At 43.5% G+C, this 15,000-nt stretch overlaps 1 protein-coding gene across 4 annotated transcripts in view; it reads left to right on the forward strand.

Annotated features, from left to right (window-relative positions):
- sox5 (SRY-box transcription factor 5) overlaps positions 1-15,000 on the forward strand; it is a 247,819-nt gene that overhangs the window by 160,195 nt on the left and 72,624 nt on the right. For 2 of the 4 annotated variants that reach the window (XM_040035588.1, XM_040035586.1), the window contains one exon: positions 12,104-12,299. In XM_040035588.1, the coding sequence (XP_039891522.1) occupies positions 12,105-12,299 (195 nt within the window). In that variant the 5' untranslated portion in view covers position 12,104. The other 2 variants (XM_040035585.1, XM_040035587.1) reach the window with 2 other exon arrangements.

Below are 15,000 nucleotides of genomic sequence, written 5' to 3' on the forward strand. Positions count from 1 at the left end.
AATAGCAACAAATGTTAGCACAGTAATACATGGAAAGGTCAAGATGGTACAAACAAAGAGATGGGTGATTAAAGTAGACTACTGGTAGATATACATCTCTTTTAAAAGAAACTTGACTCATTACAAAAGTATGCTGAGTCTGAAGCATAGGTGAGAAAATGTGCTTTGGACTGTGCAAAATTGTTGGATTGGGTGGTGGATGTGAGTTGTATGCATCATGCTTGGCCCAGATGACAAAAATTAGCTTTTAAATGCATATCAAAGGAATAACAACTTAAGAGATGGCATAGTGCTCAAGTACGAATGCAGGTGTGGTGAAAAGTAAGACTGGTAGAGGACACAGCAGTAGTATTAATGTCATTTAATTTTGCTTTTTGACCTGTAGTGTAGGGAAGTCAGTACTCTGAAATAATTCAGACACTTAAATGTTGGGGTACCTCGTATTAATCTCGTTTCAAGGTTTATTTCACATCCACTGTTCTCTTACTTTACTCTGTTAGCATGGCCAATCATGTCAAAAGCGTGATGTGAATCAAAGTTGAGCACAAAACAGCTTCACTTTCCTAACACGGTGGAACCAAAGGGACAGTGAAAGAGGCTGGGACAAGACAAGATAACCAATTAAGCACGGATGAGTCCACAGCATTGGAGTAGGGATAATATGAAAGCAGAATGTATACATTCAGTAAGAGCATTAGAAGTGTGTAGAAGTGTTTAATGGCCCAAACTGAGTTAGACTCATTTGTCAAACTTGGACCAACTTCTTTCTGTAGAACTCTTGTGTCGCTTTTAATATTAAAGTAAAATAAACCCAACGAAAAGGTTGCAGCAATGCAGTAAAAGTGATTAATTAAGGTAAGTTAAGTGAATTTTTGTTTGCGGTGTTTTTCCAGAAGAGTTGAAAATGATTACCTGTTAAATGCAGTTAATGCTCAGGATTTTCTGTGTGTGGCAAACGACTATATAAGTTCCCAGTAGTGCAATTTAAACCTGGAAAAAAACCCGGCTAGCATCACGTTCAGACGAGGCGTGTAGTTTGTTCTATTAGGTGTCATGTCATTAATTCCCTGCTTATTGCATAATAAAGTGTATGAGGGCTTGTAGTGGTCCTATCACTCTGAAGTGTGTCTACATGATCTGTAACTGAGTGTTTGAACACTGTGTGTGTGTGTGTGTGTGTGTGTGTGTGTGTGAGAGAGAGAGAGAGAGAGAGGGCAAGAGAGAGATGGACTTGTGGAAGGGGGCAGCACTGCTGTGCATTTACGCTGAGAGATAGATGAGCCCTCTGGTCAAACAGCCCCTCCCCTTTGCATACACACACACACACACACACACACACACACACACACACACACACACACACACACACACACACACACACACACACCCCAACACACACAGTCACACACTGAGCGAAAGAGAAAGAGACTGTGCTTCTGGCCCTTTAAGAGCAGAGCATAGATCTCACAGCTTACAGCGAGGGAGGGAGAAGAGGAGGGACGGAGGCAGAGCGAAAGAGAGAGAGGGAGGGTGTGAGGCTGAAAGTGTGTGAGTAGAGAGAGAGAGGAACACAGAGAGAGAGAGAGAGAGAGAATCAGCAGTGTGTGTGAGGTTGAAGGATCACTTCTATCCCGTCTTGTTTTTGGGAGACTAACCTTGTTCATCTGAGCATTGTGGGACTGTTTTATGTTGTTGTTGTCGAGAGAGACGGACCCTTACTCCAGCATGCTCACTGAGCCTGAGCTACCTCAGGAGTGTAACAGGTACGTGACGCTTTCTCTCTCACACACACGCACACAAACACAGACATACACACGTTCACATACAGATGACAGAGGGTGAGGACGGAGCGGGATGCAGGCAGGGAGGATAGGGGTATAAAGCAGAAAGTTGCTGTGTGTGAAGAGAAGACTCGGACTCCGTGCGCGCGTGTGTGTTGAGCAGCTGTCTCAGCGAGTCCGCTGAGTTTGAGTCTGGAAGAGTGTGTGTGCGTCTCTGTGTTTGTGTGTGTGTGACAGTGGGAGACGGTAAGGGGGGGAGACTTGATGATTGACTGCTATGCTTCTGGTATATGCAAAGGAAACGTATATCAAGCAATATATGTGTACGCGTTTGTAACAACAGTGAGAGAAAGGACTCTTTCTTTCCCCCTCCTTTGAGTTTACTGACTAAGTTCTGTTCATTCAAAACCTTGGTGTGTCTGTAAGAGAGAAAAAGTAAACTCAGAGGTGTGTGTGTGTTAAAGTCAGAACGTGTGCGCCGTTCCTCTCATCATTTCGTCTGCACCACTCACTCACCTCAACTTCTACTCGTGCGTCCACTCGCAACTCCTCCTGTAAACCTAAACCAGCCTAATATATAAGAAGTTGATCTGAGCAAGTCAGAAATAAACTCAACATTTCTTCTTTTTCAAACACTAAATTGTTTAAAAATAATCGGCCAAAATATAGAAATATGCCATCCTGTATTTGAAGTGTTTGCACTCTGCCCCGCTTCCCTTTTTTTAAAGTTCTGTTTATTTGAGATTTATTTTTCACTTAATCCAAATTCATGCAAACCCTTAGTAATCCTATTGTCAGTCTCCATGGCAGTGGTGTTGTTTTTCTATTTTTCCCCCCTTGCCTTATGCTAATGTTAATTTCAATGTTGTTTGTGCAGGCCTGCTTCATTTAGAGGTGTCAACCCTCTAACCTTGCCCTTTCCCAACACTGTCAACACAAGTGGCTTTTGCCTGTGGAATAATGGTTGTTTGATGCTAATGCTGCGAGAGACAGATTATGTTATAATACCCTACGATTTAATACCAACACACATACACACTCCTGTCTTCCTTTGCCTGCTTGACTTTTATTGCATTATAGTAGCACTCTGTTTATTTTTGTTTTTTTAATGCCCTGATGAAACTAATCTTTTGTTCAGAGATAAACTGAGGTTGGCGGGTGGGTTGTGAGTGTGTTGGGCGGGGGCCCCCCTTGAATTAAGAACACATTTAGATGTGGCAAAAAAAAAAGTGTTTTTAATAAACCGTTCAATCCGGCAAAGTGGTTAGAGGAGAGAGGGGAGAAAAAAAAAGATGACAACAGCTATGAGGAATTAAAAATTTAAAGGATTACACAGAAAAGCAGAATGTATGGAGATAAATGCAGGGATTACAATGACTTAGGAGGAGAGCGCTTAAAAGTCTTGCTTTCCAGTAATGCACTCCATCACTGTGGCCGTGCTACATGTGTTTGTGTGCGTGAGTGTGTGTGTATTTTCATATGAGCGGGCGAGCGAGGTGAACCTTCCATTGAGCGGTGCGTTTCGAGTGTGTGCGTCGAGCGCTTGTCTCTCGGCGAGCGGAGCGCGCGCGAGCTGCCAGAGTGTGTGTGCGCTCCAGCCTCGGTGGTTGAGATGCTCTCGGTTCCTGTGTCTCTGTAAGTGCCCGCTCGCCTCCTTCACCCGCGCTTCTTCTTCTTCTTCTTCTTCTTCCCATCAAACTTCCTCTTCTCTAATTCCTCTTTTCTTCTTTGAAAATCATGCAGTTTGCTAAAATTAACTTTTTATTAAAAATAGCAGTTGGGGAAGAGTTTGAAAGAGTTCTATGTAAATGTATGATTTTTTTTTTTTTTTTGCAAGTGAGAAGTCATATTTTTGTGTCGTTCACTTAACAATGCAAGAATTTTCATCTCATTTTTGTCTTTTCTTGTTGCTTTGACAAAGACTCATAATTTTGCAATTTACATTATTTCATGTTCTAATTTTGCATTCTGCTTTTTTGTGATTTCAATCACTTTTTCTTCTTTCTTTTTTTTTTTGCTTCTCTGAGTGCTCTGCTGTGTATCAGAATTTCCAATGTGAAACTGAAAATAGTGGAAACAGACTGCCTTCGCTAGAACGGCCTCATCTGTTTGCACAAACAGAACAGAAATATACACATTGGAAGAAACGGAGAAAGCCAAAGCAACCAAATCATGAGAGGGGGTTTAAAAAAAGAAGAAGAAGAAGAAGAAGAGAGAAAAACAGACACTTGAAGGAGCCGCCGATGCCGCTGCTGGTGGACGGAGAGATGAAGGAAAAGAAATGATGTGGTCAAACTGACACATTCCTCACCCACAAAGAAAAAGAAGCAGGTTTACAGAAAAGTGAGAGTGCCAGAGATGAAGAGGGTAAGGGCGGGTGGGGGTGATGGGGTGAAGTAAGAGGACGAGAGGAAAGAGAGGAAGAGGTCCCTGTCAATGTGGTGTTAAAGCAGTGGTGGATTTTCACACCCCTCCATTTGTCCTCTCCGTCTTGTGTGTGTGTGAGTGGAGATGAAGGGGGTAGAGACAGACAACAGTGGATGTGTCAACACTTTGAACAGTTTAAGCAGGACACACTCAGATACGGAGTGATAGTAGTTGCGTTGGACTCAGCAGCTAGAGCGGCATTAGCAGCCGGAAGGACTTGACTCGGTTTCCTCGACACGTTTCAACAGTTTCAATATTTGTCACTTTAATTTATCTTCAGTGGCAGAGCACATTTAATCATGCCCTCTACTCGAGCACAGGCACCTCTAATTGTTAACTACCCTCTCAGATAAACACCTGAAATGGGATGAATTGTTCATATTAATCAGCTGTTTCGGTCAGGCAGCAATAATTCTCCCATTGTAGGATCGATTTGCACACTTTTCAAACTTTTGTGATTTTTTTTTTTTTTTTCTTTTTTTGTAGACATAAGAACGGCGTTTTATTGTGAATCTGCAACTTCCACTAAATCAGACTCGAGTCTTCCGCTGCTGTTTATTTCTGTTTATTAGAATATTTATTGGCTTTCGTTTTGTAATTATAGAGGAACGGACAGTTTTTAAAGACCAAGTTCTTGTGGCTGGCCGATAACAACTTGTTTCCAATTTGAGTGAGCAGTGCTGCTTGCAGTGCAAGTGTCGCTGTACTTCATTTAAAAGGGGTGAGATTAAAGTGGTGTGTGTGTGTGTGTGTGTTGGAGGAAAAGGAGAATGTGTGTCTGAAGGAGAGAGAGTAGAGTAATTGAGTAGAGTGTCCGTGCTCTGAAAACTAATGCGCCATTCTGCCCTTCTCTTCCCCTGTGGCCCTGTCCTGGCCTCCCTCTCTCTGTCTCTCTCCCTCTCTCTCTCTCTCTGTCCCGCCCCCTCCACCACCACCTTGGACTGGAGGCCATTGTCTGGACCATATTGTCTGTCCCCAGAGAGGCTTGATAACCGTGTCTCCATCCATGGAACGAGAAGGGGGGGTTAAAAAAAAAAAAGAAGAAAGAAAGGGAACGAAAGAACGACAGACAGAAAAATACCAGAGGAGAATGCCAAAGCCTCTCCCCACCCCTCCTCCCCACTTCCTCCCCTTTCTCAGCACACTCCTACCCAACCCTTCACCCCTCCAACTCTCTCTCCCACCGCGACCTCCCACCCTGGTGTGCTCAGCTGACCCTCGCCAACAGCCAGCAGAGACAGGGAAATATTAGGCCACATTTGTTTTTGTTGTTGTGTTTATGGATGGGGGAGGAGGGGATGAAAGAAAGTGAGAATGATGAGAAGCGATTTAGGGGAAGAAAAAAAGTGCGTGCGAAAAAAGCAAGAGAGACTGACAGAGGTGTTTCCTCCAGGCTAACTAGAGTGTAGTCATATGACATGAGGTCATAGGGTTGGAGTCAAAGGTGAGGTGGTGGGATTCTGTTGTCAGCAGAGCCAGAAAGCTTAGCAGTGTGCATGCACTGTATATTCGCTTTTTCTCTTCTCCTTCTTTTCCCCCATTTCTTTAGCCATCCATCAATCCAGGCAGCTTGTGTTGTGCTAATCCCACTATGTTGCTTTTGCTGTCGCTCTCTGCCGTTCACATTTACACACTCTCCATCCTTCGAATCTTCAATAGGAGACAGTTTCAGGAGCTTGGAGCTCCCTCCCGGAGCGCTACAATGAAACCTCTGTTTTTCCAGGTAGCGAGGGCGAGAGAGAGAGAGATGGGGGTAGGGAGGGGGGGGGGGGGTCGGAGGAAAAAGGAGGAGACCATTTGGGCCGAGGTGGGAGAGTTTCAAAGTGCGGGGACGAAAGAAAGAGGCCAGCTGGGACTCTGTGTGCGCTCGTATTTGTGTGTTGTCATTTATGTGAGAGAATGAGCTTGCATTTTGTGTGTGTTTATCTGTGTGTGTGTGGGGGGGGGGGGGGGGGGTTGCAGGGGCAGGCCAAGTCGCTGACAGTGAGACAAATGTTGTGACTCCTTTATGGATTGCTTAACAAATGCAGCACAAATAGTGGCCCTGGCACAACAATGGAAAAACACTGTCCGTCGCTCAATAAACATTATGCATCGTCTCCCCCTCGCAAAACACCAGGGGAGCGGGGCCGCCGTCCACCGGATGCACTTTTTCTCCTCTCGCCGTCTGCATCCCCTCACTCCCCACTTCTCCCCCAGTTCTGCCTCTCGTCTTCCTTTTTCAATGGCAGCACTTGAGATTTTCCCACGGCCTTCCGTTGCGTTGATGGCTTTCCTTATTTCTCCCGTTTTGCTTTATCTTTTCTCTGTCACTAAAACGCCAGTGACGATCACGTAGTGACTCCGTGTAAGGACATAAATAAAAGTTTTAAAGAGGGAGAAAAATGAAACTGTAAGTATGTGGAGCGATGCCCCTCCGGTGACTAAAGCTTTGGGTGGATGAATGGGCGAGCGAGACAGACAGAATAAGGGAGGGAGAGAGAGAGGTAGTCTCAGAGGCCACATGAGTTAGCCCACGTCTTTCTGCGCTCACCCCCTTTGCTCTCTCATTTTCTGTCTCTCTCTCTACACACACACACTACACGCATGACTTTTCTCCAGCGTGTGTGTGTGATTAACAGTGGTGACATTAGGGTTGTGTGTTATTGCCTTTTGTGGTTAAGCTGGACAGGAAACACGGTTTGAGCTGCCGGGCGCCGATTTAGGGCACCTCACAGAGGATGCTTTGTGTTTGTGAGGCTGAGTGTGTGTTTGCGCCTTTGTGTATACGTGTGTGTGTAAGGGTGTGTCTCTGTGAGTGTATGAGCATATACAGGCAGGAGCTGTGTTCACATTTTCTTCCCGTTATGCGCTGTTTATTTAAACAGAGAAAACGATTACGGAAAGTTCAGCGTTTTACAGCAGTTCTAGTGAAATTCGTACAAATTTTTTAAACTTTATTTTCACACTTCATCAGAATGTCTCCCTATAAAATTGGTATTTTGTCTACAAGTCGCTAATGTTTGAGGGCTTATTGGTCCGAAGTTCTCTCAGAGTCTAAAATGAAATCTTGTGCTTGTCAAGAATATTTAAATATAGCAAAGCAGCACCAAAGTAAAAGGGAATATCGCTGACCACCTCCTTCCTAATCTTTACGCCTCCATCTCAGCTTTTCCTCTCTGTTGCTGCCCCACTCATCCCACTGTTCGAAAGGACAGTCTATAAATAGATATTAGGCAATATCCTTAAGAGTCTGCTCGGAGAAGAAGGGAAAGAAGGAGGGAGAGAGAGGGGAGCGATGGAGCGACATTCTTACAAACAGCTGATTGTGTAAAGAGGGAACAGTGAGTAAGACAACACCGGGGGAGGGAGAGGGAGAAAAGACGGGGAGAGGGAAAGAGCAGGAGGACAAGCAGTGTTCAAATAAGTTCAACAGCGTGTGACGGAGAGACGGAGGTAGAAGGAGATGGGGAAATTGTTTTGAAAGCTGGGAAGTGAAGAAGGAAAAAGAGGAGGATAAACAAAAAGAAAAAGATGGCAATAAAAGGAGCGATAGCGTGACACAAGGGGGAAACATTTGTTGAAATTCCTGCCTGAGGTGTCATACGTAAATGTTGCGGTCTGCTCCTCTGAGGCAAAACGCTCTGGGCGCCTTATCTAAAAGGCACATTCCGCTCAACTATTTTGATATGCCCTTCCATCCCCTCAGAGAACAATTTCAAAGATAGCTCACATTTCCACGCAAATAGACCCCACACCTGAGTGACAGGCAGGCAGTTCTTAGCGCTCTTAAGGTGGTGGTGGATGTGGTGGTAGTGGGGGGAGGAATAACGAAAACACAAATGTCACGTTGGCTCCTGACAGCCCTTTGGAATTAGCCTCTGCGCTTATTTTTACTGCAGACGATAGATCCAACTGACTGTGTGGTGGCTGAAATAATGGGTTGTAATTTAAAGCGAGGGTGCGAACACGCACACGCACACTCACGCGTGCATATGCCGAAGCACAGACGCACACTTTGCTGTGGAATTCTCCAGAGGAGGCTCCCACGCTCCCTGAAAGCTTGTTCTGAGTAGAGGAGTTAACAAGAGCAGTTAGCACCATGATTATGTTAGCAGCCAGACACACAGAGTGAAAGAGCCGGGTGTGTGTGTGTGTGTGTGTGCGATAGTCTGTGACATTTCTGTGATGGCTGCTTTTGTCTTTCTCTCGCTCTCCCTCAAAGCTTAAACAAATCTTTGTCCCCACTTTGCTTAATTCATTTGAAATGTGTCTGGATGCATTTCTGGGGGATGTTTCGCGTGTGAGAGCAACATCGATCGCGTGTTCATAAGCTCGCTGCCTGTATTTAAACACGCTTGCGTAAGCTTGCCGTCGCTGACGTGCCAACGTGAAATGGACGTGTTGATTACAGTAAGCGATGGCCAGGAGACAGTTAACCACCGCTGATGGCGATTATTCGGCCTGTTAATGGACGTCCGTCGCTGTCCGATTAGTGACTTAGCTGCGGTGGACATATGTGATATGAGGGACTTAGTTGAGGAGCCACTAATCATCAAAAAGCCAAAGGGAAGTGGCACTCTAATCTCAGCTTAGCACTCTCACTGTGTGGTGTTGTGTGTGTATGTGTTTTTTCTGTGAAAGAAATGAGAGTTTGGATGGAGGGGGGGGGCAAAAAGATGACTTTTTAAAATTATTTTTGCTTGAATTTGTAAATACGGCAAAAAAGGGTCGTCATCTCATTTGTTAAAGAAATGTTAAAGAAACATACATGTGTCTCGTGTGTTTAACAGAGAAGGAGATGTTCCTTGGTGTTCTTTTGTTTCGTTTTTTTTTTTAAACAAAATTATGCTAATTTCCCTTAATTATTACCTAAGACAGCCTGGAAATTAATCACATTATCTCTTTAAATCCTCGCTGTTTAGACCGCTTCCTTTAGGTCTACCACCAGCATGACAGCCCTGCCAAACTTTTAAATGAAGTAGCCAGCGAAACCTGCACACCCGCTGTGCCCAATTGTATAGTAATTTGACTTCAAAGGCGAACAGACGGGGGAAAGAGGGACTTTATAGCCGGAGAGGAGCTGCGAATGGCCTCCCCATTCATAGACACCCACCTCTGAGGAAGTAGTAGCAGAGTTGCGGGAGTGGAGTGGGCAAATGAGAAGAGGAGAGAAGGAAATCCAGAGATTGAAGTCGCTCTCCCTGCCCCTTAGAGCTTTTGGATACCTGTGTTGCCTTCTGTGTTAATGTGTAACTGTTCTTGTCTATGGATTGCCCATATATCTAGATATGTTTCTGTGGCTACTGTGGTTAAATGATGGATAACAACGTTGTAAAAACCAAATTAAAATCCTCCCATGCTTTCAAAGATGTCTCTGTAACATTAGCGAGGCAAGAGCTCTCAAAACTGATCACAGGTGTGTGTGTGTGTGTGTGTGTGTGTGTGTGTGTTGGGTTATGGCTGGAGTAGAGGTGTGCAAAGGATACAAGGGGAGGTGTGTGTGTGTCTGAAACAAAAGGCCTTAGTGTGAAAGAGTGAAAGGAGGTAAAGTAAACAGGCGGTGATGAAGACAGACCTGCAGTGTTCTGCTCTGTTCTCTCTGTGTGTGTGTGTGTGTGTGTGTGTGTGTGTGTGTGTGTGTGTAGTTTGTACAGCTGGGCCTGCCGCTTGCATTATACAGCGCGGCGGCACACGCGCACACGCACAGATATAGCTTTCCCCACAGTCATTCCAACATGCATCATAAATGTTATCTCAAGTCAGTTTTAATATCAATTTGCTTTAGTGCTCTCATTGTGCAGTTTTATTTCGAAACAATACACATTCTTCAGGTGTCATTTATGGCCTTAGTTTTTGCTGAGCAAGAGAGAGCGTCCAGGAGAGACCGATAAAGAAATCAGCTGCAGATACACCAACCAGTTGATTTCGACAACTGTCTCTGTGTTTGGTTGCGTGTACTTTATACGGCGTCCTTCATGAAAGCACTTAGCCATCGTCAACATTATTGTAACTACTAGAACATGCTTCATCCAGTCTAACCTTGATTAAAGCTGCGAGAAAGTCACTGAAAAGAAACAATTGTAGCTGTACAGAACTTTCTGATTTAGTAGTAAAAGATATATATATATATCTGTAGTGGTGATTTAGCAATTTTCTGATTTAACTTCAAATGAAGGGTCCCTTCTAAGTGGATGAAATAGTCCGGTGCAGCGTTAAACAGCTCTGCAGAGCCCATTGAAACTCAAAAACGCATGGAAGGAAAGTTCCATGATCCTGAAAACCTGGGGTTTTACATTTAAAAAAAAAAAAAAAAAAAAAGATCCTGTATACAAAATACACTCAGTACGAAAACAGAGAATACAAATTCCAATTTGTAAATCAGTTTAAATTATTAGATTATGTATATCTATGAATATTGCAAGCATCCTCCAAAATCAATTAAATGTAATTAAATTAGGTCACTATGGTGCAGGGGTTTTTCGGTTTCCTTTCTTTATCTTTATCGTTTCTTTTTCTTTCTTTTTTTTTCTTTAATCCTTATACTTCAGCGGAGTTTATTTGATTTTGACCGTAACCTTCCTTCGATGTGATAAAGCCGCATGTTGCGTGTCCTAGCGTGGCGCTTTCCTCATCGCCTCCAGTGAGCTGCACTCAATATTGTTTGCCTTTCCACTGTCATAAGGTAAATAAGCAATGAATTAGCAGCAGGGCTGCTCCTAGGAAAAATGCCAGATGTACAGTCCAGAGGAAATCCAATAGAGTTGAGAGTGTAATCAGTTTACCAGAGACAGGCAGGGGAGAGAGGGGAAGAATTTGAGGGAGAAAGGCTGAAGAGGAAAACGGAGGAAATCACAGGCAGGCACGATATGGATGCCGGATAAAGAGAGTGAGCGGATGAGTGAAAAAAACCAGCTTGTTAAGTCAAAAGAAGGAACAAATTAGCGGAGTTTGAAAGTCAGATGCCTGTTGCTTATTTCATCAGGATCAACCCTCCGCTAAAGTTTTCACAATCCCTCCATCCTTCCATCGCTGTCATGTGTTGCCTCTGTGCGACTGAGCGTTAGCAGCCTATTACCCAGGGTCATAGTCGCAGTGGCTTCAAGGCTGACAAGTGCATCTGAAAGCACTCAGGCGATGCTGAGAACCACATTAAATTCTATTATTGCCGCATAGTCACTGCATCCCTATTCAGCTGAAGTACAGGGAGGCAAATTTACCTTGTGAGAGACAGAGTTCACCTAATAGATGTGGCTTTATATCCTTTGCTTCTTTTCAAGGGAACAAAGGCAGAGTAACAAATGCAAACAGCGGGTGCTGTCGTGCTGCTACCTTTTTTCCTTCCCGTCACTCTATTGTCCAGAGGTTTTCATAAACACACATTATTGTCACTGTACATACTGCTCTCCCTCTCTGTCTCACACACTCTCTCTCTCTCTTTCACAATCTGTTTTTCTCTGTGAAAGCCCATTGTCAAGACATGGTCATTTCCTCCACAATGCCAGTCCAAGCGCGCTCCTTTTGCAGTAACGGCCTCGATGGTAAACATACTGTAAGACCCGAGAGTGCGTTTGAATGTCTGCCAAGAAGCTCGCTAAAGTCGATGTGAGGAGATGCCCCGTTGTTGTCTTTATGAGGGCAAGGGTTTCCCCAGAAAACTTAAGATGGAGAAATGTTGCAGGTTGATCAGATGAATGTCTACCGGAAGGCAGTAAACAGATAGCAGAGGGGTAAACACTTAAAAGTTTGAACTATCCGGGAGTTTCTGAGAACTAGTTTGGAGCCTCCACACTTTTCATTGCTACCAACATATAAGTGGAGTTGTCAGCCTATTATATCATCTTTTGAGTGTTGCTCATTCTTCCTCCTGTTTTTCCTTCTCTCTCTTGTCTTTCTATCTCCTATTTATTTTCCAGGATGTCTTCCAAGCGACCAGCCTCTCCATATGGGGGGACAGATGGAGAGGTAACCATGGCAACCAGCAGACAGCGAGTGGAGGATGAGGAGAGTGAGGGACTGGGCGGTGTCATCCACCTCCCCCTGGCCTCCTACTGCAACAAGGTGTCCCCTCGCTCGCCCCCCAACCGCAACTTGGACAGCCCGCCCAACATGGTAAATAATAACGGTTTTCAAATCAGTCTCACCCATCGTTTCTCACGCTCGGGGCACACACCTGTGGGTGACAGTAGCTGATTTGGGGTTACAGGTGAAACAGTTGAAGAGACATTTGGAGGAACTTTTGTGTCTGAACTCATCAGAGAAGTCAAAAGTCTTTGTAGAGAAACTGCAAGAAAACTTTGTAAAAATGACCGTTGGCAGGTCCTACACGCTTCCAGTTTCTAAAATATAAACAGATATAACCCAGAAAAAGGAGTTAAAATTGATCTTATGTTTGCATGCCCAGAAGAAGAATAATCCCAAAACTTGCATGGTTATCCCTTACATACATAGATACAATGCAGACCCTACATTCACAGATATGTTTAGTGTCAGCAAAGGTAGTTGAACGCTACAGTGATTATGAGCAGCCAGCTGTTGAATATTTGTTTTTAAAGCCTTATTTATGAACTATTGTATTTAGAACTAGAGGCAGCATTAAGAGGCCACAGAGGTGACATCGTTGGTGGGATCAGTGATGTTGTATGCCACCTGTGAGTTGGTGTCATCAGTAAACCGCATCGGAATGGTACTTAGCCATGTTAGCTAGTCATGCGATTCTCACCAATACATGAAGGAATCTCTGTATGTTTGCTCTCTCATGTGCTTAAGACTATAGCTGGAGCCTAACATTTGTGTGACTTTGGGACTGCATTGCCATAGGCCACAAAAAAGAAAACATTTTTTTAACCACAACCAACCACTTGGCATAGAAATGTGTCTAAGTTACCAATGTAGACCTTCAGTTTTACAGACTGCAGGCTTGGTCATTGGCTTCATCTCTCTATCTCCATTGGCTTTCTGCCCTTCCAATTCCTTCCTATAAGGCTGTCTACCTGTGTGCGTTTGAGAGGCTTGGGGTTGAAAGTAACCCCAAGGCTCAGACCCCAGATCAGATTGTGGTCATGGTAGTTTCAACCTCTCGAATTAAGCGATTATTGAAAGCATAGCAGTTTTCTGTCTTTAAGACAGCCTGGGCTGAAAATGGAATTAGTACCTGTATGACAAAAATCTACAATCTTTGCTTACAAAATGTTTCATTTTGCAGATGCATTCAGCTGGAAATTAACTTCCTCGACCTTGTGTATTTGTCATTTTAATTTCGTGAATTAAGCATTTCTTAACTAATTAGAATGGTTTTGCTTTTATGGGATTTCCAGTCATTTCTGGATAAGTAAACAGCTTTTTTTCACATATTGAATGCATTAACAGTTTGGGTCTGCTTTAACTTTGGTATGTTGTTTACTCTTCTTATGGCAGCCAAACTATGAAAAGGTACATGTATCTCTACAACGATAAAAGAAAACGAGGTTATTTGTTTGTTGACTGACGGTAGATGTGAAAAGAAGCAGAACCCTAAAAAAACAAAAACAGAAATTGACTTTCTTTGCAAGTAGAAAGCAGGTTCTTTCTGGGAGCTGACTTTTTCTTTTTAAATATGAACATTTTTAGGTTCAAGGATAAAATTTGGTTGCGCGCGTGTGTGTGTGTGTGTGTGTGTGTGTGTGTGTGTGTGTGAGAGAGAGAGAGAGAGGTTTTTTTTCCCTTTTTTTCCGCTTTTATGTGTGCGCCACCAGCCGTTGCCTTGAGCCCATTTGATGCACAGTTGCGTGACTGCTAAAATGTGAGCCATTTGCGTGAGTCATTTTCTTGGGGATGAAGTGTGAGGCTGCTTGGTGGTGCTAAATGTATGGCGCTGTATTTGTAAAGGTGTCTGTGTGTCAGTGTGTGTATATGTAAAGTTGCGTAATTCAAATTGAATATTGAGCTGTATTTTTGCTAGTTAGTTTATGAGTATCAGACGTTTATTTATTCTTTAAACTTGCTGTGATATGTTGACACAAACAGTATTGACGCAACACATTTAATCTTTTCCTCCCTGACTTTTGTATTATTTTTATATAATGATGATCAAATTATTTAATGTGGGATGCATGTACAAATAAAGGTTTTGCTACATGTGTTTTTTGAGATAAGAGTGTTGGGGTTATTAACACAATATTTATGTTTTTCGACTAGTAGATTCATTATGTACCTATAACTACCTTAGCTGCCAGGAAATCCATGTTAGCTAGTAGCTAAATGTGGCACAAGGCAACTTGTGCATTTTTTTTAACGCAAGCTACCTACCACACGCCAAAAAAAACAAAACAAAAAAAACCTAAAGGAAACTTCTCCTGGCCCTTCACCTTGATACACACCTTATCATACCAGTGCTCTCATAACACCTGTCGACCTTTCCCCCATACTGACCATAAATACCCACGCGCTATAAAACAATGAAACGGTGGTTAGCAACTGTAATTAAAAGCTAATTCTGTAATTAGCTTGCTGATTAGCCAGTAAGCCCCTCCTACTGTGGACTCTGTATGTGTGGTAGCTGTGGACTGCAAACCAAAGTCCTGGGATTGCAGGGGAATACATAAAGACACACACACACACAGGTGTGCAGAGATGCAGATCTTCATACTGGGTTATCTGCTGTAGTTGAGATTATTCCCACTTCATTTAGATTTACACTATCCAAACAAACATTACGCTCATGAATATTTTGGGCGTCGTGGCTGACCACTTTAGGTGATCATGAAGAGAGACTGACAAAAACCTTAAATATTCACGACAAAATGACACACAGCTGCTTTCTTATTCATTAATG

Source organism: Simochromis diagramma, unplaced genomic scaffold, assembly GCF_900408965.1.
Source record: "Simochromis diagramma unplaced genomic scaffold, fSimDia1.1 OVJJ01000816.1, whole genome shotgun sequence".
Lineage (NCBI taxonomy): Eukaryota > Metazoa > Chordata > Actinopteri > Cichliformes > Cichlidae > Simochromis > Simochromis diagramma.